We start from the raw sequence: 23,804 nt of genomic DNA, 5'->3' as shown, positions 1-23,804 counted from the left end.
GCAGGTTTAGGCCCGATTCCACAGGGATTGGGCCTAAACCTGCAATTGGACATCCCCCGAGGGGTCCCATATTAGAGAGGGTGCAAGCTGGGCTGAGGGACACCCTCCCCAGTGCACGAATTTCGTGCACCGGGCCTCTAGTAAATCTATAAAAGAAAAAAAGGGGAGGAAGAGGAGGAGGGAGATAAGACAGGGAAGGGAGAGAGGGAGGAGGAAGAGAGGTGAAGGGGAAGATAAACAGTAATAACAGCAAGAACTATAATTCTAGTGAAAAGGATTGAAGGAGAAATGGAGTGTAGGAGGAACTGTCTAAAGCCAGGGAGAAAAGTAAACAGTCTATTACATTAGTCCAGGAAAGAGAAGAGATGGTTAACCACCCAATCAGGGGAAATGTCATCGCTTCTCATGTTGTTCAATAGGGTCTATAGCTTGATCTGCTTGGCATTGCATGTGCTCCTTTCCTGACCATTGCATGTGCATCACTAGTCACTCATCCTATATAATAAAGAGGTAATATGCAAACTGACTGTCACAGCCTCATAAGATGGCTGCCTATGACCAGGCTGGCAGGGGGGTTAGTGAGGAATGACCAAATGACTGAACAGCAGGTTTTGTGGGGCAACCAGGCCGGCAGGGGGGTTAGTGAGTGATGACCAAACAACTGAACAGCAGGCTGTGTTGGGTGACCAGACCAGCAGGGGGGCCATGAGGGGTGACCAGGCCAGGGGGGGCGGGGGCAGTTGGGGGTGACCAGGCAGGCAGGCAGGTGAGTGATTAGGAGCCATCAGTCCAGGATTGTGAGAGGAATGTCCGACTGCCGGTAGTCGGACATCCCCCGAGGGGTCCCAGATTGGAGAGGGTGCAGGCTGGGCTGAGGGGACCCCCCCTCCCCCCATGCACGAATTTCGTGCACCGGGCCTCTAGTGTAATAAATATTCATTGAGTACCATTTTGTGCCAGATACTGGGAAGATGATGGTATAGAAGATAAGACAAGGTTACTACCCTTGTGGAGCTTACTTTCTAGTGAGGAAGACAGAAATCCTATGTAATAAAAGGCTAATATGCAAATTTAACTGCGGAATGACCAGTCACTATTATGCACACTGACCACCAGGGGGCAGGCGCTCAACCTACAGGCTTGTGGCAGGGGGCAGGGCTGGTGAGCAGGCAGTGCCAGGCCAGCCAAGGCAGGTGCCAGCAGCCCCCCCCCCCCCCCCCCGCATTGCCCCACTAGTCGCCCCACAGCTAGGGACCCTACTCATGCATGGATTTCATGCACCAGGCCTCTAGTAAAGAAATAAAAGGAGGACCACTCTCGAGCACACTTCTCTACTCATATACAAAAACCACCTGCCCAGGCAGGTGGTTTTTGTATATGAGTAGAGAAGACAGTTGTTGCAAGTAAAAGACAACATTTTTTAGGATGTCTGAAGATGAAGAAAAAGTGAAATTATTCCGTCTTAAACTAGCTATCCAGAAATTCATTAGAATAACGATCCCTACAGACCTGGAAAGGTTAAGAAAGCACCAGGTAAATATTGAGAAGTATCAGAGATGCAGAATCTGGGACGAGTTGCATGAAGAGCTTATCAATGCAGGACGTGGAGTTCAGCAACTCCACTCCAGTATGGAGGAGCTTTGTTTGGAAGTCTGGAAAGATGACCTAGTACTTCAAGGAGAATGATAGATCCTGTTAAAGAAGCAGCAGCAGCGGGTGGCAGCGGAATTTCTCCAGCTCTATCAGGAATCTGTAGAATAACTTGAGAAACAATTTAATGATGAAGAAACTTTATTACAGCCTTCTTTGACCAGGTCTATGTCTGTTGGTGGAACATTTTACACTACTGAAGCTGAAGCTGATCCTCACAGTATGACTCAAATATATGCATTGCCTGAAATCCCTTGAGATCAAAATACTGCAGAATCATGGGAAACCCTAGAAGCAGACCTAATTGAACTTAGCCAACTGGTCACAGAATTCTCTCTCCTAGTGAATTCTCAGCAGGAGAAGATTGACAGCATTGAAGACCATGTCAACAGTGCTGCTTTGAATGTTGAAGAGGGAACCAGAAACTTGGGGAAGGCTGCAAAATATAACCTGGCAATTCTGCCGGTGGCAGGTGCATTCCTCAGAGGAGCAGTGGGGGGTCCGATTGGCCTCCTTGCAGGCTCCAAAGTGGCAGGAATTGCAGCTGCACTCGGTGGTGGGGTGTTGGGCTTCACAGGCGGAAAATTGATACAAAGATGGAAACAGAAAATGACAGGAAGCTCATCTCCAGCTGTCCAGATCTTCCCAGCCAAACTGACAAAAAATGCAGTTAAAAACCAAACTTCAGTATTATTGGCTTCAACGTGTTTATCCTAGTGGACTTTTGTTGCTATCAGACACTGAGCTTTTGGAACATGATTATATAAAAATAGTGGCTATAGATGCTCAAGTGGGATTGGACTGTGATAAGTGGATATATATTTTTGTTTGCTGGGATGTTAATGGAATTGAGAGGCCTGGGCTGAGGGTGTATAATGTTTGTCAGGTAGTTTAAAGACTGCCAGGTAGCAGATTTTCTTCCTGGAAGTGTGAAAACTAAACCCATAACTTTGATAAAGACATGTGATGTGTGGACATGTTGGGTTATGAAAGAATAATTCCTCTCCTAACCCTGATTTGGATATCCTAATACTAAGCATATTATAAATAAGCTTTTTATCTTATAAATGTAGGAGATTATTTAGTCCTGTTAGTAAAGAAAAGAATGGGAGTTTTGGAGCCTTTCTTACCAAATAGGAAATCCAGATCTAGCAAGGGCATAGGTGAAGTATATGGTGGAGTCATTGGATGAACCTATTGCAGTTTCCTATAGGTGCACTATATTTTCTGATGAAGGAAACTAATAGTGAAAGAAAGGCCCAACTTCTCTTTCAAACATCTTAATCTGGCTCTCTGAACTCTTCCCTCTGTCTCTCTTTAAATAAAGACAAAATCTCAAGTGGTAGGAGACAGTGTTATTAAGCCAGCACTCAGCTAGCTCTGGCAGTTTGTCTCTTTGCAGTAGTGCCCTCTGCCTTCCGTCCCTTGTACTTTTCAAAGTTCTTTGACTTGTGGGGTGAATTCTACCCATGTGTAATGAGGGCTTTTCTCATAATCTGCTTTTTTAAAACATTTTTTATTGATTTCAGAGATGAAGGGAGAGGAAGAGATAGTAACATCAATGAAGAAAGAGAATCATTAATTGGCTGCTTCCTACACACCCCACACTGGGGATTGAGCCCATAATCCAGGCATGTGCCCTGACCGGGAATAGAACCGTGACCTCCTGGTTCATAGGTTGACACTCAAACACTGAGCCACGCCAGCCAGTCCTATTATTTTTTTTTTCATTGTCTCCCATCTTTATTCATTCTTTTCTATAATCTCTAGATAAGAGAGGAAGGGAGGCAGGGAGAAAGAGAGCGATCTCCAAATATTTCCAACATTGTTAGAATTTGAGCTAAAAAAAATAAGCAGGCAGGGAATATGCCAGATCATTTCCTAGGGCATTTTCCAATCTCAAATGGCTGATGTACCTGCCACACAAGGAGTTTCTAACCCTAGGTCTTTTCAGCCAGCCCTTGGTGAAGCTAAGAACTAGCTTTCTACCTCATATATCTTACTACCATTCTTTTCCCCAGGCTTTGCTCTCTCCTGTGCTTTCCTTCACCTTTCACAGCTGCTATTTCTTCCCAAGAGTGGCATTCTGCTTGCCTTTTCTCATATTCAAGTTGATGATGGACAAAGCCTGGTGCCAACACTCAGTCCTGATGGATTTGTGGTGCTAATTCCAACACTTGACATTGACAGCAAGCATGGCCTAGCCCAACTCAGTGTCTCTATCAAATAGCAAAAAGGCTTTAAATTTAGAAAGAAAGAATTTAAGGTTACAGACAGCCTCATCCTGTATCTCCAACTCATTTGAAACAGGAAAGAACCACTTTTTGCCTTACTCTTTTTTTCTGAGGACAGGGGAAAGAGTACAAATACCACAAAAGATGTGAGCTTTCTCTGCTCAGGATCCAGAGTCATCAGGCCGTGGAATCATTTTCATTTCTCTCTAGCTGAGCTTACTCTTAATAACTTTTATTGATTGCTACCTTTTATTTCTGTCTCTAATCTAAAGAGACCTTTCTCCTTCATACTTTTTGACTCTTCTCACCAATTCCAAGGAGAGAAAGCAAAAAAAAAAAAAAAGAGAGAGAGAAATAAAAATAGAAATATAATAGAATAATGTATAGAGAGTAGCTGTGGTGGAGGGTGGGTGATTAATTTATATTTTGATTCTCGGAAGACTGTTCTGAGGATTAATGATAAAGGTGAGTGTGAAAGAAAAGACACTAACAGCTTGAGTAGTAGCTAGGGGTAGAGAACTCTAAATTTGAACAATTACAAATGCCTGTAGGTGGGAGAGAACATATTTAATAAACAGAAAGGGGGCTGGGAGATGGGGAGAAAATATGAGAAAGATGGAACTATATGTAGATAGAGACTAGAGCATACATGACTTTGTAAAGCACATTGGTAATTTGAATTTTATTATTAACTAGAGGCACAGCGCACGATTAAATCGTGCACATGTAGGGTCCCCTAAGCCTAGCCTGCCATCAGGGCCATGTCCGCCGCCCTGCGAAGCCTCACACACTCCGAGGACGCTGCCAGCGCTTCACGACACTCCTGAGATGCTGCTGGCGCCCCACGACACTCCACCGAAACTGCTGGCACCCCAGGTGGGGGGGTGCGAGACCCCAGACTCCACCACGTGCGCCAGTGGGACCCCAGACCCACTGCTGCCACTGTGGGCCTCACAAGATCATTTGTGCCTGGCTGGTCCCCATGCCTCTCTCCCCAGTGTTGAGTATCTGAACTTTTGGCTGTTCCAAATCATTTGGCTCTTTCCCTTTGTAACAGCTTGCGTGGCGCTCCCTGCCACTGCTGGCCTGGTGCCCATCCCCTATACCCTCTTTGCTGCATGGCCCCACCCACCTGCTGCCCACCATGCTGTGATCAGAGCCTGTGGGCCATGGGACCAAGAGGTGCTCCATACATCTCCTGGTGACCGGTCTTTGGTTGTCACGGTGTTACGACCATTGGGTTTTTATTATATAGATGCAGTGGCAAACCATTAGAGGATCTTGAACAGATAAGTAACATGATATGATTTATGTTTTTTAAAAGATTCTTCTGCCTAATATATAGAGCCTGGTTGAGGTACAGGGGGAATAATGGAAACAGGAAGACCAGTAGAAGCTAGGCTGTGCTAAAAATTTGATCAGAAGTTAATCTGGGATTTTATTTTGGAGACCAAACAAGCAAGATTTGCTGGCAAATAGGTGTTGGGGTAAGGGTAAAGGGAAAAACTAAGAAAGACTTCTAGATTTTTTAGTATTCAGGTGGAAAGTGGTGCAGCTTATTGCAATCACAAAGATTAAGGGGAACATGTTGAGTGTGTAAATGGAATTTTCTTTTCTGAACATGTATAGTTGATATGCCTATTAGATATAAGAATAAAAATGTCAACTGGAAATAAAGATAGAGATTCATCAGCATGTTGCATATTTCCCTCTCTGACTCTGCCAGGAAAAGGATAGATTGGGTCTGCCTTTTTTGTATAATGAGTCCCTCTCAAAATTATGTGTTCAAAGAATATAATCATAAAAAGGAGGATGGCTTGCAGAGTTGTTTTGGTGGCAGTTAGATAATAAAGAGAAGGAAGGACATAAGGTGGCTCCCAAAGTAGTGTTAATTTGTGAAAATAGGGGTGTGGTAATTTGCATTTTGGTACCAATTCTTCATCCTTGTGTATATAAGACCCTTTGCCATGTGTCATTATAATGGCCTGCCATAGTGGTGCGCATACATCTGCTCCTTGATGGTGAGTTTCATCATGTGACCAGCTGGGGTGTGAGCCGATGTTATTTGAAGAGAAGCTTGAAGAAACTCTTCCATAATTAGGCTTCCATTCTTCTGCATCTGCTATCATCATGAGAAGGACATGGTTGGCATGGCCCACTGGAAGATAAAATGCATGTTATGCAAAGGTAGGACACCCCAGCTAGCCAAACTAAGTCATGTAACAGCCAGCCAACCCTCAGACATTTGAGCAAATCCAACCAAGGTCCACATCTAGCCAACTTCAACTGCTCACAGTCATGTGAGCAATAAACACTTATTTTGTAAGTCACTGAGGTTTTACCATTCTGACACTACATAATTGATACAAAGAAGAACAGGATGGGATAGAGGGGAGGATTAGTCTGATTTTTGACATGTTGCATTTGAGATGGTAAGTGGCCACTGGATGTAGGACTCAACAGCCACTTAAGTTCTGTGAATTATCAGCATAGACACAGCTCAACATATAAGTATGGATAAGATTACCCAAGGAATTATATATAGAACGAAAGGAGAAAATTCTGATGACGGCACCCTAAGGAAGATCCGCTTTAGAAGGAACCATTGTGACTGAGAAGGAAAGCTCAGCAATATCTGGGAGAACAAAGAGTGGTGATATGAAAACAGGAAACACTCACAGATGCAGAGAACCAACTGATGGTTGCCAAAGGGGAGCTGCAGTGGGGGCCTGGTGGAAAATGTGAAGGGAATGAGAAGTACAGATTGGTAGTCACAAATAGTCTCGGAATATAAAGTACAGCATAGGGAATATAGCCAATAATATTGTTAAAATTGCCAAATGCTGAGAGAGGTAAGGTAGACACATCTTTATACACATTTTACAAATGAGGAGGTTTGTATAGGTTAATTAAGTTTGCCATGTGTGATCATACCAATTATTAAATAACAGTAAGGGAACTAGAACCTAGGTCTTTGGATTTTTTTAACCCAAGGTGTTACCATTTTTATCATGTTGTCTTTCTTTAGTGTGTACTTGTGATGTAATATATTATTAAAATAATTGTAAGATATCGTTTACATATAAAATGTTAAGACAAATGATGAAATTTTAATATTTAGAATTATATGAACATTAACATAAGAAATATATACAGTAATTGGGCTTCCACTGAGATTATAATTTTTTATGTTATTGAATGTTTCCTTCCATTATACATCAATTTTTTCTATATCTGATAAATGTTTTTATGTTGTGATTCCCTACATGCACTATGGATAGAAAAATGACTTTTCTCTCATGTTGAGTATCATGAATTAATAATAATAATGTTGAAATATTTTACAGAATGAACTTCATGAGCTAGAAAAACAAATAACAACTGTTTCTGCAGAAACTAAAGAAACAGAAAGGCTAATTTATCAGCAAGATGTTGCCATAGAGAATAGCAAACTTCAGTGTGAAAACCTGGAAACACAAATCAAATCCTTACATACAGAAAATGTAAAGCTTAAATTTGACATAGAAGCAGCCCAAGAAGATTTTGAGGAACACATGATAAAATATAATGAATACTATGCAAAAATTAAAGTGCATAAAGATACCTCGGGGGAGGAAGAAAGCAAATGGTCATTTATGATTGAACTACATGAAAAACAAGATCTTGTTAAAAAACTGAAGATAATGAAAGAGGAACTGAGGCAAGATCTCCAGAATCCAGAAGGAAACCGGATGAAACAAGTACAGGTTTGAAATGTCACTTATTAAAACTTTTTCTATTTTTTTTTCTTCTTTTTTAAGTCCTCACCTAAGGACATGCTTAGAGAGTGGAGAGAGAGAGAGAGAAAGAGAGAGAGAGAGAGAGAGAGAGAGAGAGAGAGAGAGAGAGAGAGAGAGAGAGAGAGAGATCAGTTGTCTTCCTACATGCCCCAACCGGGAATTGAACTTGTAACCGAGGTATGTGACCTGAGTGGGAATTGAACCGGCAACTTTTCTGTGCACAGGATGATGTTCAACCAACTGAACCACCCAGGCTGAGCTATTCTCTTTTTTCATGTACACTTATTAAGTGATAAATTTATCATTAACTTAATCAAGTACCCATGGCTGCTCTAATGAAATTCCCAAACTATTTTCACAACTTTAAAAAACTTGGATAAGCACATGAGTTATTTAACAACTATGCCACATGTGCAAATGCATAAAGATAACATCCCCAAATTCCATGTGGATTAATACAAATGCATAGTCAAACAAAATCACAGTGAACAATTAATACATTTGTTGCAGAAAGTGTAACAAAAATGTTGAAGCCCTAGCTTCTAAGCTAATGGATCCAGACCAATCCAAGGCAATTTAGTATGCTTAATGCTTTTTTGCAAATTACATGAATTAATAGTTGCAGCTTACACATTTTTCTATTTATTTTACTATTCTTTGAAGACAGTGGGAGAGACAAACAAAATATATATTATGTCTTGCTAGAGACTTACAGGTATCCTTTACACTGTTGCTGGACAATTGTCACTATAATTACCACTATCCTTTATGTATTACTTCATTTGGAATTTAGTTCTAAATGCTCAAACATAAGTTTTGTTTATTTGTTTGTATTGTAGTTTTTTATTATTTGTACCTGTAGAAGTAATATTCTAATTCTATTTATCAAAAAGAAATATTACAGCTAATTTTATTAAATTATAGAAACACTTTTTTTTGTTTTGTTTTTTTGGTTTTTTTGTGTGTTTTTTTAAATTTCTTTATTGATTAAGGTATCACCCATTTGTCCTCATCCCCCCATTCCCATCCCAAACCCCTCCCCACGCATGCCCCCACACCCCTGTTGTCTGTGACCACTGGTTAGACTCATATGGATGCATACAAATCCTTTGGTTGATCTCTCCCCCTTATCCCCACCCTCCCCTACCTTCCCTCTGAGGTCCGACAGTCTGATCTATGCTTCCTTGTCTTGGCTTTATATTGATTGTTCACTGTTTAACTTGTATATATTAAATTTTATAAACGTACAGGAAGACATTACAAAGCTAAAGGATAAAATCACAACTACAAAAGAATCTATCATTGAAAAAACTTGTTTTCTTGAAGAAGAAAATAAGACACATGAAAAATTAAGAAAAGAAATAGAGGTAAGTCTTAATCACCTGGATTTTAATGTTTTATGGAATCCTTTCTTAAACATACATTATTTTCATACTTTCCACAGTTTATTCTCAATCCCCAAATAGCTAAAGAACAATAAAGAACTCTACATAAAGCATTAGAAAAGTCCAACACATTCTATATAATAAAAGCCTAATATGCTAAGTGTCTGGTTGTCCATTCAACTAATCAAAGCATAATATGCTAATGATACCCTAAGGCTGCTCAACCACTCACTATGACATGCACTGACCACCAGGGGGCAGATGCTCAATGCAGAAGCTGACCTAGCCCACAGGCCCTAATCACCCAATCAGGGCCTGCTGGCCAAACTCCCGGTCCCTCCCCCGAGCCAGCAGGCTCCATTTGCCCAATGGAGAATGGGGATCCAGGGTTCGGTGGCGGCAGACATGGGCGGCACCAGGCCAAGGCAGGTGGAAGCTAGTGGGGCCCCGATTGCCCCACTGGTCGCCCCACACACAGAGGGCAACTGACGGCGGGGGCAGAGCCGGCTGCCGGCAGCTGGGGAAGATGGGACCTGATCGCAGGCCAGGCCTAGGGACCCTATCCATCCATGAATTTCATGATCCAGTACTCTAGTTAATAGATAATTAGAGATAACTCCCTCATCCAAAGGTATTCAAATATGAATCTATTTAGACAAAGCAAGCACCCACTCCTATTTCAATCTGTCCTAAAATTATTATAAATCTAATTCCACCAACAACCTGGTACCCAATTAAAGGCTAGAAAACAGGCTATTGAATCAGAAAAGATGACCTTTCCTAGATATACATCAGAGACTCCTCAAAGTAGAGTAATAAAATACAATGGAGGTCAGTACTATAAACCCCTTGACTTCATATTTGCAATTATTAAGTCTAATTAAAAAAAAAACCTGATATACAAAATTAAAAGTGAGACCAAGTTTGGGATACCACTGGTAGACTTCTGTAGTCATTATTGTTTAAATGAATGGAAATGAAAATGGAGAAGAATATTTGTTAAGCTCAAATAAATAATTTTCACTCTAAAGGTATTAATTTGTAAAATAAAAAGATGCATGTCTTTAACTTGTTTGTGACTAATTTGATACAATTAATAAGCATCTGAGTTGCCATGGCCTGGTGGCTCAGTTGGTTAGAGCATCATCCCATAAACCAAAAGGTTATGGGTTTGATTCCTGGTAAGGCACATACCTCAGCTGTGAATTCAATCCCCAGCTTGGGCGCCTACAGAGGCAACGGATCAATGTTTCTCTCTCACATCATTGTTTTTTTCTCCCCTTCCCTCTCTCCCTAAAATCAATAATAATTTAATAAATCCGTGGGTGAGGATAAAAGAAGTCTGTATATTTATACTATAATAAAAATATTTAATCATACTCTTTAAATAGTGGAAGCAAATAGAAGTTACATGACGTACATATGACAGCAAGTGAGTGCCAAGTCTTTTAAGTGCACTATATTCTCCATGTTAAAACAATGACATTGTGTGTTTGTTACATATATGGAGAAATTGTTAACAACACAGAATTCAGTGATATATTTCACATAATGTTCTTCTCAAAATAGGATAGCACTTTGATTTACAAAACTGTCTCATTTTATTTATGTATTCACTCATCAATTCATTCACCGTATTTATTGAGTTCATACTATGTGCCAATTACCCTTTTAAGTGCATACAATAGAGTATAGAACAAAATAAATTGATAAAAATCCCTGTTCTCAGGGAACTTGTGTTTTAGTTGGAGAGACAGACATAAAAAAGATATGTAAATAAGATATGTAGCACTCACTGTGGCTGGTGCTCTGGAGTCACACAAAGGGGAACTTGCACATCTCTATTCTGATCTGTTGTGTATTCATTTTGAACCTTAATAATTGAAGAAGAATTTCAGAAGAGGCTCATATGCAACCAAACACACTTATTGAGTAATCAAAAATTTTTCCAATTATATATACTAGAGGCCCAGTGCATGAAATTTGTGCATGGTGGGGGGCGGGGCGTCCCCTCAGCCCAGCCTGCACCCTCTCCAATCCGGGACCCCTTGGGGGATGTCCAACTGCCGGTTTAGGCCCGATCCCCTGGGGTTGGACAACCCTCTCACAATCCTGGACCACTGGCTTCTAATCACTCACCTGCCTGCCTGCCTGGTCAACCCTTACTGCCCCCCCTGCTGGCCTGGTTGCCCCCAACTGCACCCGCCGCTGGCCTGGTTGCCTCTTACTCTCCCCCCCCCCGCCCCGCTGGCCTGGTTGCCCCCAACTGCCCCTCCTCTGCCAGCCTAGTCGCCCCTAACTGCCCCCCCCCGCCAGCCTGGTCACCTCCAACTTCCTCCCCTGCTGGCCTGGTTGCCCCCAACTGCCCCCCCTGCCAGCCTGGTTGCCCCTCACAGCACTGCTGCCAGCCTGGTTGCCCCATGCAGCCTGCTTGCTCAGTCGTTTGGTCATCCCTCACTAACCCCCCTGCCGACCTGGTCATAGGCAGCCATCTTGTGAGGGCGTGAGGGTCAATTTGCTTATTACCTCTTTATTATATAGGATATATGACATATATATATGTATATATATATATATATATATGTATATATATATATACACTTAGATATCAATGGATATATATCTTGAATATATACAATGTATAAAAATCTTTCAAATATAGCTTCATTATTTAATATAGTATTTTAGTTTATTCCATATTTATTTCTAATCCTTTCAAAGTCATTTTCTATTTGCCAACATACAAGCAGGCCTAATTTACCAATATAAGTAAATTATCTGAATTTGAAAAATTACCAAAAATTGAAAACTTAAAAAGATGCATTAAGTTTATAGCAATTTATGTGAAGTGTTATAAGTTTTCACTTTGCTTTTATAACAATATTTTGGAATGCTTTGAGTGTCTCTGTCTCAGTTCCCCTGCTTGCTGCAGAACTGTGCCTCAATGCAATTGCTTTCCTTTGTAATTCTGTATGTTTTATGCATTTAAAAGCATTATTCTGAGGAGTCTGTAGTCATACTGTAAAAATGATCCATATAAAAATAAAGGTAAAGAAGTCCTGCACTAAGGGAGGAGCTGGGAAAGAAAGAGGGGAAGTTTGTCTGTTAAAGAAATTGATAACATTCAGCATGTAGTACAATTTGGGCCTCAATAACAGCTGAGGGAGAGAAAAGGGAGTCAGGTCAGGGACAGAAATTCAGAGTCTTGTCTCCCAGGCTATAAATTTACTTTTGACATGTTATTTTGATTAATTTGGTGAATTGGTGTTTTGACAAATTGACCCCTATTTGTGTTGACTTAGAAGCACCCACCTGACTTAGTAGAGCATTCTCTTAAATAGATGTAAGAATGAAGAGAAAAGTTCTCAGCACCATTATTCTATCAACTGGTTTCAATGTATATGAATATATGCATAACCCATGGACACAGACAATAGTGCAGTGAAGGTTTGGGTGGTAAGGCAGGAGCAGGGTAGAGGGAGTTAATGCAGGAAAGGGGGGCATCTGTAATACTTTAAACAATAAAGATAAATTTAAAAAAAATAATAAAAGTGGGTGTTTTGCTACAATGAAATACCACTTCACACCCACTAAGATGGCTATGCTAAAAAAGACAGGTAAGTATTTTCAAGAATGTGAAGAAATTCAAACCCTCACATGTGTGATCATGGGAATGTAAAAATGGAAAACAGTCTGTCAGTTCCTCAAATGGTTAAATATAGAGTTACCATATGACCCAGTAATTTCACTCTTAGGTATAAACCCCAGAGAAGTGAAAACATGACCACACAAAAACTTGTACATGAATGTTCATAGCAGCATTATCCTATATAATAAAGAGGTAATATGCAAATTGACCCTCACACCTTGCACAAGGTGGCCAACCCCATGTGGTCAAAGATGGCCAACCCCATGTGGTCAAAGGTGGCTGCCACAAGATGGTCGGCAGGGGAGGGTAGTTGTGGGCAATCAGGCCAGCGGGGGGAGGGGGCAGATAGGAGTGACCAGGCCTGCAGGGGAGGGCAGATAGGGGTGACCAGGCCTGCAGGGGAGGGCAGTTAGGGGCAACCAGGCCAGAAGGGAAGGGCAGTTAGGGGTGACCAGGCCTGCAGGGGAAGGCAGTTAGGGGTTACTGGGCCAGCAGGGGAGGGCAGTTGGGGGTGATGGGGCCAGCAGGGGAGGGCAGTTGGGGGCAATCAGGTTAGCAGGGTAGCAGTTAGGCATCGATCAGGCTGGCAGGGAGTGTTTAGGGGGTGATCAGGCTAGCAGGCAGGTGAGCAGTTGGGAGCCAGTAGTCCCGAATTGTGAGGGGGATGTCCGACTGCCAGTTTAGGCCCGATCCCACAGGAGAGGGTGCAGGCTGGGCTGAGGGACACCCCCCTCCCCAGTGGACGAATTTTGTGCACCAGGCCTCTAGTTCATAATAAACAAAAAGTGGCCACAAGTGAAATACTCATTAACTGATAAATGGATAACTAAGATGAGTATATTGCGCAATATTATTTGGCAATAAAAGGGAATGGAGTACTGATGCATGCTAAAATATGGATGGCCCTAAAAACATTATGCTAAATGAAAGAAGCCAGTTACAAAAGACCACATATTGTATGATTCCACTTTATAAAATGTCCAGAATAGGCAAATCTATATAAAGAGAAAGTAGATTAGTAGTTGCCTAGTGCTAAGGGTAGGATGGAGAAATGGGGAGTCACTATTAATGGGTACCAGGTTTCATTTTGGGCTAATGGAAATGTTCTAAAATTGATTGTGGTGATAGCTGCACAACCCTGTGAATATACTAAAATCCATTAAATGGTACAGTTTAAAGGGTGGATTATATGGTATGCCAATAAAACTTAAAAAAAAGTTATTTGTAGAGCCAACACTGATCTCAGGAATTATGATGACGTTTCTGCTTTCTTGTGCCCGGACACCAAAACGCTTATACTTTTCACCGTGCTTCATTGTCTTCCAGTGTCGCGTTGTCTGGCTCAGCATACACAATGATCTACTCACTGGCAAGAAATTGGACATTATATAGACCTTTTAGGTCAATTAATCTGTTTCAGTGAGCAACTAGATACAGAAAAAAAAAATTACTCTTAACTGGTAACTGCTTAATAAGTAGAAAGCACTTCATCACAGATGTTTTACTTGGATTCAAATCTCAAACATTATCACTTGCTTATTCTGAATCCTTGGTCAAATTACTTAATCTCTTTATCTTTTGCTTCCTTATACAAACATGGGTATCATAATATGCACATCATAAGGTGTAATGAGAATTTAATTATATGTAAAAGGCTCTCAGCACACTATCGAACATATACTAAGTGTCAAATAAAGCCCTGTTTATGTGTTTTCTTCTTTTCATAGGTACAAAATAAGAGATATGGTGCAATTCTTAAGCGTTTGCATTGTCAGCTGAACAAGCTTCAGTCAAATAGAAAGCAATGGCAGTGGAACATTCAACAACTAGAAAAAACTGCAGCTGAACTAAGAAAATGCATTGCAATGAAAGATTAACATGGCCATAGGACAGTGTAGAGCACAGAGTATTGCTACAAAAATTACAGGCAAGAATGTTGAGAAATCATTCAAGTTCTTGTTTCTAACTAATTAATTTTTATTGAAGTATAGTTGACATACAAATTATATTTGTTTCAGGTGTGCAACACGGTGATTCTACATTTATATATCTTACAGATGAGCTTCCACTGTCAGAGGTCTGTCTTAATGGCAGATATATTTATCTTTTCTTTAAGTAGTCCTTCCACCCCTACAATTGATAGCAGTAGAAAGACAATAGGAATGCTTACAGAAGAATAGTAGATGACTCCATGAACATTTTTCATGGATAAGATGTATTGTACTCATGAATGCCTATTTATAAACTGTTGCTTTCACTATTATTTGAAGTAAACATTTAGAAGAAAAGAAACTCTTGAATTTACAATGATTTCAATTGTTAAGATATTTAAATGGTTGTCTGTTTCAAACTTTATTAAAACTTGTGTGTTTTTTTTACTACTGCCTTCACAGCAGTCCATAAATATTAACATTTACAATAATATTATACGTTCAGTGCCTCAGGTATGTTTCTTAGTTTTCTGTTTCATTCAGAAGCTGGCAATCATTTTTCTTTGTTATTAGATAACATATTTTTAGAGTGTTGCAAAGCATAAATATTTTGTTCATGCTTCTGTCTATAAATTTTTTATTATTATTCTATGACTAAAATAACATTGTGTAAGATAAAATTATAAGCTCTTTAAAACTGTTAATCATTATAGACAAATGTTTTTAGTTTTTATTTTTATTGAAAGGCAAATACTATGTTCATGGCCAAAATCAAAATTTAATTTGTCCCTTGTAAGATAAAAGTGCTCTTTCTCATGGCTTTATTGAGTAAAACTTTTAGGAACAAAAATAAAATATTAATTATTAAGTACATGGTTTTTATTGTTTTAAGAAATTTTATTTTTCAGTTACAGTTTACATTCTGTGTTATTTTGTATTAGTTTTGGGTGTATAGCATAGTGATTAAATAATCATCTACTTTACAAAGTGCTCCCCTCTCTATATTTTCAGTATCCTGGAACCATACATAGTTATCTCAAGATTATTGACTACTAGGGGCCTGGTGCATGAAATTCATGCATGGCTAGGGTCCCTACATCAGGCCAGCAATCAGGGCTGATATGTGGGGCAACCGGCGGGGTGATCAGGGGGCCCCCACTGGCACCTGCCTTGGCGGGCCTGGTGCTGCCAGCTTGCCAGCCCCATCCCCCCAATCGCCCCTCTGCCGCCGCCGGTTGCCTCTCTCTGCAGGAGGCAACTGGCAAGGCTATCGGGGGGTGGCACCACCTCACTTGCCAGCTGGTCCATCCCCCTGCTGCCACCTGCTTGCCAGCTGACCCCACCCACCACCACCACTGCCAGTCGCCTCCCTCTGCGGGGCCACCAGCGGGGTGATCAGGGGGCCCCGCTGGCACCTGCCTTGGCTGTCCTGGGGCCTGCAGGCTGCGGGCAGCTCCTGTGTTGAGCATCTCCACTCCTGGTGGTCAGTGCTCAACATAGCAGCCAGTCATTCCACCTGTCATTCTGCCATTTGGTCGATTTACATATTAGGCTTTTATTATATAGGTTACTCCCTATACTGTACTTTACTGAATATATGATTTTTATATATTTGCTTTAGGATTTAATTATTTCAAGTCAACATCATTAAAATGATACCAAGGATATATAGAAGCCACATTGAGACTGGTAGGAAGGGCTCACCCTGCTCCCACAGGTGGTGACAGATTTTGAAGGGATAGCTCATTGTCAAAGGTTCCCCATGAGGAGTGTAGGGTCTCAAACCCATGCCAGCCACTCCAGCTCAGAGTACCCAAGCTGGGAAGAGACATATCTGGCTATGAAAACAGTGGGGATTCTGTCCACCAGGGACAGCTGAAAGCCTACTAGAGACCAGGCTCTTTCTTAAAGGGACAGCACACAAAATCTCTTTTGTAACCACTCACCCTGGGCTCCAGAAGAGAGAGGGCAGAGGGGCCTAGATTTTTGTGAGGAGAGACTGGGGTTTGTGTCTCCAGGGAGAGTGTGGAAGGGACCATGGCTAGTGTCCTTGTTCTGAGTCCCTCTCCCACACCACAGATGGCATTTTTCTTGGGCGAAGGACTCCCCTCCACACAGCATCAGCCTGAGGGATTGCAACAGCCCCACCCTCCAAACTTTCTATGGCCCCACCCTGTGAAGCTATCCTATTAAGACTGGAAGTAATAGCAGATCTAATACATAGAAACAAACATGAAGAGGCAGCCAAAGTGGGGAGACAAACATGCCCCAAATAGAAGAATAGAAGAAATCTCAAGGAAAAGAGCTAAATAAAATGGAGGCAAGCAATTTACCAGATATAGAGTTTAAAGGTTATAAGAATGCACAAAGAACTTAGGAGAAGAATGGATGAAATCAATGAGAACTTAAAGAGATAGTAAACATAAGAAGGACATAGAAACCATGAAACAGAACCAGTCAGAAGTGAAGAATACAATATCCTACCTAATAAAAGGGAAGTATGCAAATAACCATCACTCCGCTACGCCCACGATTGGGCCGGCAGGAGGCTGGGGGTGGGACTCGGGATGGCCCCAACGGCTGGCGCTGTGGGAGGACCGATGGGGCTGGCGGAAGGCACCGGTGGTGGAACTCAGGGTGGCCGATTGCGTGGCTGCCGGCACCAGTTTTCCGCCAGCACCAGTTTTCCTCTGGCCACCCGCCGATCGGAGTGCCTCCCGCCAGCGCCATCGGCCACCCCGAGTTCCTCCAGTGCCGAGGAACTCGAGATGGCCGATCGCACTGGCGGGAGGCGCTCCGATCGGCGGGTGGCCAGAGGAAAACTGGTGCTGGCAGAAAACTGGTGCTGGCAGCCAGGTGAAGGAAGGTCTATTGCATGAAACTTCATGCAACGGGCTTCTAGTCTGAAATGAAAAATACACTAGAAGGAATAACAGTAGGTTGGGTTAGCAGAAGATTGAGTCAGTGATTTGGAAGATAAGGTAGAAAGAAACACTCAATCAAAGCAGCAGCAACAACAACAACAAAACAAATTTTAAAAAGTGAGGGTAGGTTAAGTGTCCTTTGGGACAACGTGAGCATAACAACATCCACATCATAGGGGTACCAGGAGAAAAGAGACAACAAAGGATTGAGAACCTATTTGAAGAAATAATGAATGAAAATTTCCCTAACCTGGTTAAGGAAAAAGACACACAAGCCTAGAAAGCACAGAGAGCCTTAAGATGAATGCAAAGAGGCCCACACAAAGAAACATCCTACCTAATAATAGAGCAATATGCAAATTGACCATACCTTCGCTACACCCACAAGCCACGCCCACCAACCACGCCCACCAGGAAACCGTTGCAGGGACGTTGGGGTGTGGCGGAGCCCAAGGCCGGGAAAGCCTCGGGCGGAGGCTTTCCTGGCCTTGGGCACCAGCGGGGAGCCTGCACGGATCGCAGGCAACGACCAGGGGGTCGGCTCCTACGATCCCGTAGCAGGGAGGCTGGGTGCAGCAGAGCCAAGGCCGCCGCCCGGGGCCAAGCCCAGACCCTGAAAGAAGGCAGAAGGCGGTGGCCACAGCCAAGGCCTGGGTCCCCGGTGCCGGCAGAAAACTGGTGCAGGCAGCCAGGTGAATGAAGGTCTATTGCACGAATCTTCGTGCAAACGGGCTGCTAGTCATAAATAAAAATGCAAAAGTAAAAGACAAAGAGAGAATCTTAAAAGCAGCAAGAGAAAGACAGTTAACTACAAGGGAGCTCCCATTAGACTGTCAGTTGATTTCTCAACAGAAATATTTCAGGCCAGAAAGGATTGGCACAAAATATTCAAAGTGATGAAAAGCAAGGGCCTACTGCCCAAACTACTCTACCTAGCAATGCTATCATTTAAAACCAAAAACATAAAAAGAGCTTCCCAGACAATAAAAAGCTAAAGAAGCTCATACCACCAAACCAGTATTACAATAAATGTTAAAGGGTCTTCTTTAAGAAGTAGAAATTTTTGAAAAATAGGATCATAGTTATAGAGAATAAAGTGGAATAAATATGTCTGTATCAATAATCACTTTAAACATAAGTGGCTTAAATGCTTCAATAAAAAGACATAGGAGAGGTGAATGGATAAGAAAACAAGACTCTATATATATGCTGTACAAGAGACTCACCTCAGAAAGAAAGACACATGCAGAATAAAAGTAGAGGAATGGAAAAAAATATTTCATTCACATGGAAAGAAGTAAAAAAGCTGGGGTGGCAATACTCATATCTGACAAAATAATCTTTAAAACACAGGCTATAGTAAGATACAAAAAAAAAAAAAAAAGAAGAAGAAGACACTACATAATGATAAAGGGAGCAACCCAACCAGAGGATATAACCCTTGTAAACATTTATGCATCCAACATAGGAGTACCTAAATATATAAAGCAATTCTTGATGGACATAAAAAGAGAAATTGACAGTCATACAATCGTAGGAGGGGATTTTAACACCCCATTGACATCAATCGATAGATCTTCCAGACAGAAAATCAACAAGGAAAAGGTGGCCTTAAATGACACACTAGATCAGATGGATTTTTAAAAAAATGTATTTTTATTGATTTTTTAGAGAGAGAGGAAGGGATAGGGATAGAGTGATTGAAACATCAATGAGAGTGAAACATCAATCAATTAACTCCTGCATGCCCTCTACTGGGGATCAAGCCCGCAACCCCGGCATGTACCCTGACTGGGAATCAAACCAGTTTTTGGGAGATTAGGAAGTCATGCACTGAGAATCCAAAGTGACATCTTTGAATGTTTTAGTAGCAAGCGGTCCACTCATAAGACCATGGAGATATTGCGGAAACTCTGAGAGATACAATGCATTTGTTGGACAGGAGGTCTCAGCAGAAGTCTGTGCAAGTGGAAGATCTGTTCAGCACAGCAGTGGTCGGGTCCATGCTGTCTGCTACCTTCCAAGCACTGAGTCTCGTTTTCCCAGGATAACGTGAGCCGAGACCTTGATATCCTCAAAAGGACATCAAGGTCAGAATAGTGAAAATGCTTGTATTTGTTTTAGAAGATGCTAGAGATTCTTCTGAGCACAGCGAGGCTCGGTGCCTTGGGATCGAAGTCTGTGTGTATAACAGCCAGTAACTGAGCAGTGGTCCATTGGACCACTCCTCCTTGATTCAGGACCAAGGCAACCTGGCTTAGTCTCTGTACTTCCTTTGGAAAAAGGCCACGAATCACCCCCTTGGTACTGATGAGAAAGCTTCGTGAGTAAACTAGACATCCCAGAGAAAAGCAGGCATGAAAAAGAAAGGGGAAGGTTCTGAGACACTTCTTAAAGGCCCCTGGATTCTGCAGGTCCTGCTCTTTTGTCTCTCTTGGCCCAGGACAGCCCATGCCTTGGAGACTCTCAAAGAGAGGTATATTGAGCATTATTTTCTCTGCTCAAGAGGCAGTTACAGTGCTGGTCACCAGGGTTTCCTGAGTCCAGTGGGTTCAGGGGAGCAATTTGCCTCTTATTGCCCTTTTCCAGTTCCAGCAAGATGTGTGCCACTTATTATTAGAATCCCTCCCTAATATCTAATCTGGATAGTGATGATGATGTTACGTCATAGCTCTTGCTTCAGTAGACGTGCCCTGAGAATGTGAAATGTGCCAGTACTGTAAAAAACAACAATGTCCTTGCCCTATACTCAGAAAAAGAAAATGGACAATTCCACTTGACAAAAGCAAATAAAACAACCTACCTTACACTTACAGGGACTAGAAAAAGAACAACAAAGAAAGCCCAAAGTGAGTAGAAGAGAAGAAATAATAAAGATCAGAGTGGAAATAAATGAAATAGAATCTAAAAAACAATACAAAAGTCAATGAAACCAAGAGCCAGAGCTAGTTCTTTGAAAAGTTAAACAAGATTTATAAACCTTTAACCAGACTCATCATGAAAAAAAGAGAAAGACCCAAATAAAATCAGAAATGAGAGAGAAGTAACAACTGACACCACAGAAATACAAAGAATTATAAGAAAATATGCCAACAAATTGGACAATCTGGAAAAAAGTGGATAAATACCAAGCACCTTAATATTGAATGCAAACTGTAATTGGAAAAAATGTTTTTAATTAAAGTAAGATATAAGGAAAATAGGTATAAAAAAAAAGAAAATGGGTATAATCTGCTTAAGATAATGTTCCCTATTTGAGAAAGTAATTTTAGCCTACTTTTCTAAAATATCCATGTTAATAGATGTACCTATTTTAAATTTTGTGACAATTGAAAGAATTATTTGAAAGAGAAAATTTTTTTCTGAACTTGCTCTTGAAAACCATTTCAGGTGATGGAGGTTTTCACACTAACCAAGAAGAACTAACACTTGATGTATACTCAAGTCTGATCATGTATTTAGTGGATCTGATATTTCAACATGGTCACAACTCTGAAAATAGAAATTTAAAGTAATTTTAAAATTTCTCTATAACTGAACCTAGCTTAGAATATGAACTCTTCTGCTTAATGGCCTTTCTTACATATGCTTTTGTTTAAAAAATCATCTCTTTTTGGAAACTACTCAGTTCAAAATTACCCTTATTTTCCTCATTTTCTTCTTGGAAGAAGTCTAAGTTTCTAGGGGATTTATATTGCTTTGTCATCAGTAGAAGTGTCCTGGTCCAAGTGCTATTTTCCATCCTCACTGGCCTCTGCATAGGTGTAATCCATTCTTCTTCATCTTAAGTCTCAAATTTTGTCCATATTATAAGGGCTGTAGTTTTCTCCAGTCAATGTGGTCAACTAACTTCCTGATCCAATCATAAGGCCTCTTATAGTCCTATTTAATTATCTCTTTCTGTATGTTAGGTAAGTTTTCCCTCTTGAGGGCCTGCTATTTTACTCATGCCTTCTTCCTCACTCAATTTCTGGTATAAATGAGTCTTTCAAGGCTCCCAGTGCATTGGGACTCAAATTTTTTCCTCTCTCAAAATACCCAGCCTTCTGCAAAGGAAAGCTATTATTTAAAGAATATTGCTTTTACTGTAGAGTTTTTTAATAGCCTAATATGACACTCCTTAATAATGATGACTTCTTACATCTCAGCCGTATATGTCCTGATGCAAGTCTGCTAGGTTCTATTATCCAAGTGACTAGGAAAATTTAACTAGTGCCAGGAAGCAGAGGGAGGAAAAATATCCCACAATTAATATAACAAAACTAGTGGTCCGGTGCACGAAATTCATGCACATTAAAAGGGAATTAATTAGAGGAAATATTTTAATATTGCTATTTGCCCTTTCTCTATAACAGAAGTGTCAGAGATGAAAGAAAATTAGTAAAATGTATATGAAAATCTTCCTCCTGTCAGAGTCTGGGGCATGTTGTGGGATCCAGAGTCAAGTCCCAGCCCATCCGCATGCACCTTGAAATTGCACAAGACCCAGACCCGGCCAGCCTCATGCCCTTTGGGCAAGATCCAGACCTGGCCGGCCCCACCCCCGTCAAGCCCCACTGGGCGGGGGGCACAGCCTCAGGTCCCCTGGCCCAGTGCCAGGCAGGAGGCACAGTCTCAGGTCCCCTGGCCCAGTGCCAGGCAGGAGGCACAGTCTCAGGTCCCCCAGCCTGGTGCTGAGGTGGGGGGTACAGCCTCAGGTCCCCTGTCAAGCCCCACTGGGCAGGGGGTGCAGCCTGAGATTCCCTGTCAAGCCCCACTGGGCTGGGGGCACGACCTGAGGTCCCCCATCAAGCCCCACTGGGCGAGGGATGCAGCCTCAGGTCCCCTGCCCCGGCCCAGCACCATGCAGCCTCAGGTCCATGCTGATCACTTGTTACAGCTCATTACAGGAAACCCACCTCCACTGTGGGCACAGCCATCTTGTGATGGTGTGACGAAGTGAGGGTCAATTTGCATATCATCTCTTTATTATATAGGATATTACTTATTATATGTGCAATCTGTAGGAAAAGTATAGCTTATCAATGTTAAGAAGTTGATATCTACTTGTAAGCCATATCTTATCCATGGAAAACACAAGATAGTACACGTTAAAGCCAGTCAAATCAGCCATCATGGAATGGTCATGGTCAATATAAATGATCTGTATGTTATCTGGTAGGTCATATTTTCCCAGTCAATTGATTAATCATGTCATTTTTCAAAATGCTACAGATATGAAATAACCCTAATAACAGTAATATACTGAGCAATGATGCTCTGAAATTGTATATATTGCATTATTTAATTGCCAGAATAATGGTGTAAGGCATGTATTATTATCCCTAATTTACAGATGGAAAAACTAAAGCTGTACAGGTTAAGTCACTTCTTGAGATTTTATCACAAGTCTCATCAGGGGCAGAATAGAAACCCAAAGGTCTATTTCTTTAATTACATGGTACTGTAAGGAATGTGTCCAAGAGTAAGACTCAATTTACTATAAATAATAACTTATTTCTATATTCAGTCAATTATTTTAATAGATTGCAGTGCATAAGATGAATTTATTCAAAAAGATAAATTTTATGATTAAAAGAAACAAAAACAGGGGGTTCCTCATGAAAGGAGCTTGTAAAATACTGAACAGGCTAAAAATCAACAACTCTTCTTGGATCCCTAAGAGAGGTGAGGACAGATGGCAAACTGCTGCCACCAAGATTGGAAATACAGACAGGTGAATACAGGGAGTCACTGCTGATCAGAGCAGGGACTCACAGGTAGAAATCACCATGGGAACCAGTGGCAGGATAGGAAAACCTGAATTATAATTGATGAATTTCTGAAGGTGCAGTGTGGACAACTCTGAGAGTTAAAACAATATTGTGAGTTTTACCATCAAGTAATGATTATATAGAACTCTCCTCTGAAACCATGCAAAAAGAGAATAGAGTGAAATGTTTAAAGTGTTGAGAGAAAACACGCATCAACCTAAAATTCTGTACCCTATGAAATTATCCTTCAAAAGGAAAGGAGAAATAAAGATTTTCCAGACAAATTGAGAGCATTTGTTGCAAGTAGATATGCCTTATAAGAAGTGCTTAAAGGAGTTCTTTAGAGAGAAGAAAAGTAATGTAGATAGGGAAGTTGGGTCTACATAAACTAAGAAAGAATATAAAAAAAAGAAGTAAGTGAAGTTCAAATAAAAGCTTTCATTTTTCTTACTTTTTTAAAAAAATTTATTTTATTATTGAGAGCATTACAGATGTCTAC

General features: G+C 41.2%; 1 protein-coding gene and 1 pseudogene across 4 annotated transcripts in view; both read left to right on the top strand.

Annotated features, from left to right (window-relative positions):
* The window catches only part of CCDC122 (coiled-coil domain containing 122), a 41,722-nt gene extending 26,291 nt beyond the window's left edge, over positions 1-15,431 (top strand). For 2 of the 3 annotated variants that reach the window (XM_079778703.1, XM_079778704.1), the window contains exons 4-6: positions 7,232-7,630; positions 8,914-9,030; positions 14,425-15,431. In XM_079778703.1, the coding sequence (XP_079634829.1) occupies positions 7,232-7,630; positions 8,914-9,030; positions 14,425-14,574 (666 nt within the window). In that variant the 3' untranslated portion in view covers positions 14,575-15,431. The other variant, XM_079778705.1, reaches the window with a different exon arrangement.
* Positions 1,426-2,324, top strand: LOC307104020 (syntaxin-17-like; annotated as a pseudogene). Its single transcript has one exon. The product of its transcript is annotated as a syntaxin-17-like (transcript).
* Positions 15,432-23,804: the final 8,373 nt, after the last annotated feature.

The sequence above is a fragment of the Cnephaeus nilssonii genome (genome assembly GCF_951640355.1).
Source record: "Cnephaeus nilssonii genome assembly, chromosome: 8".
NCBI lineage: Eukaryota > Metazoa > Chordata > Mammalia > Chiroptera > Vespertilionidae > Cnephaeus > Cnephaeus nilssonii.
Note: the sequence above shows the minus strand (reverse complement) of the source record. Positions and strands in the feature narration are given on the sequence as shown.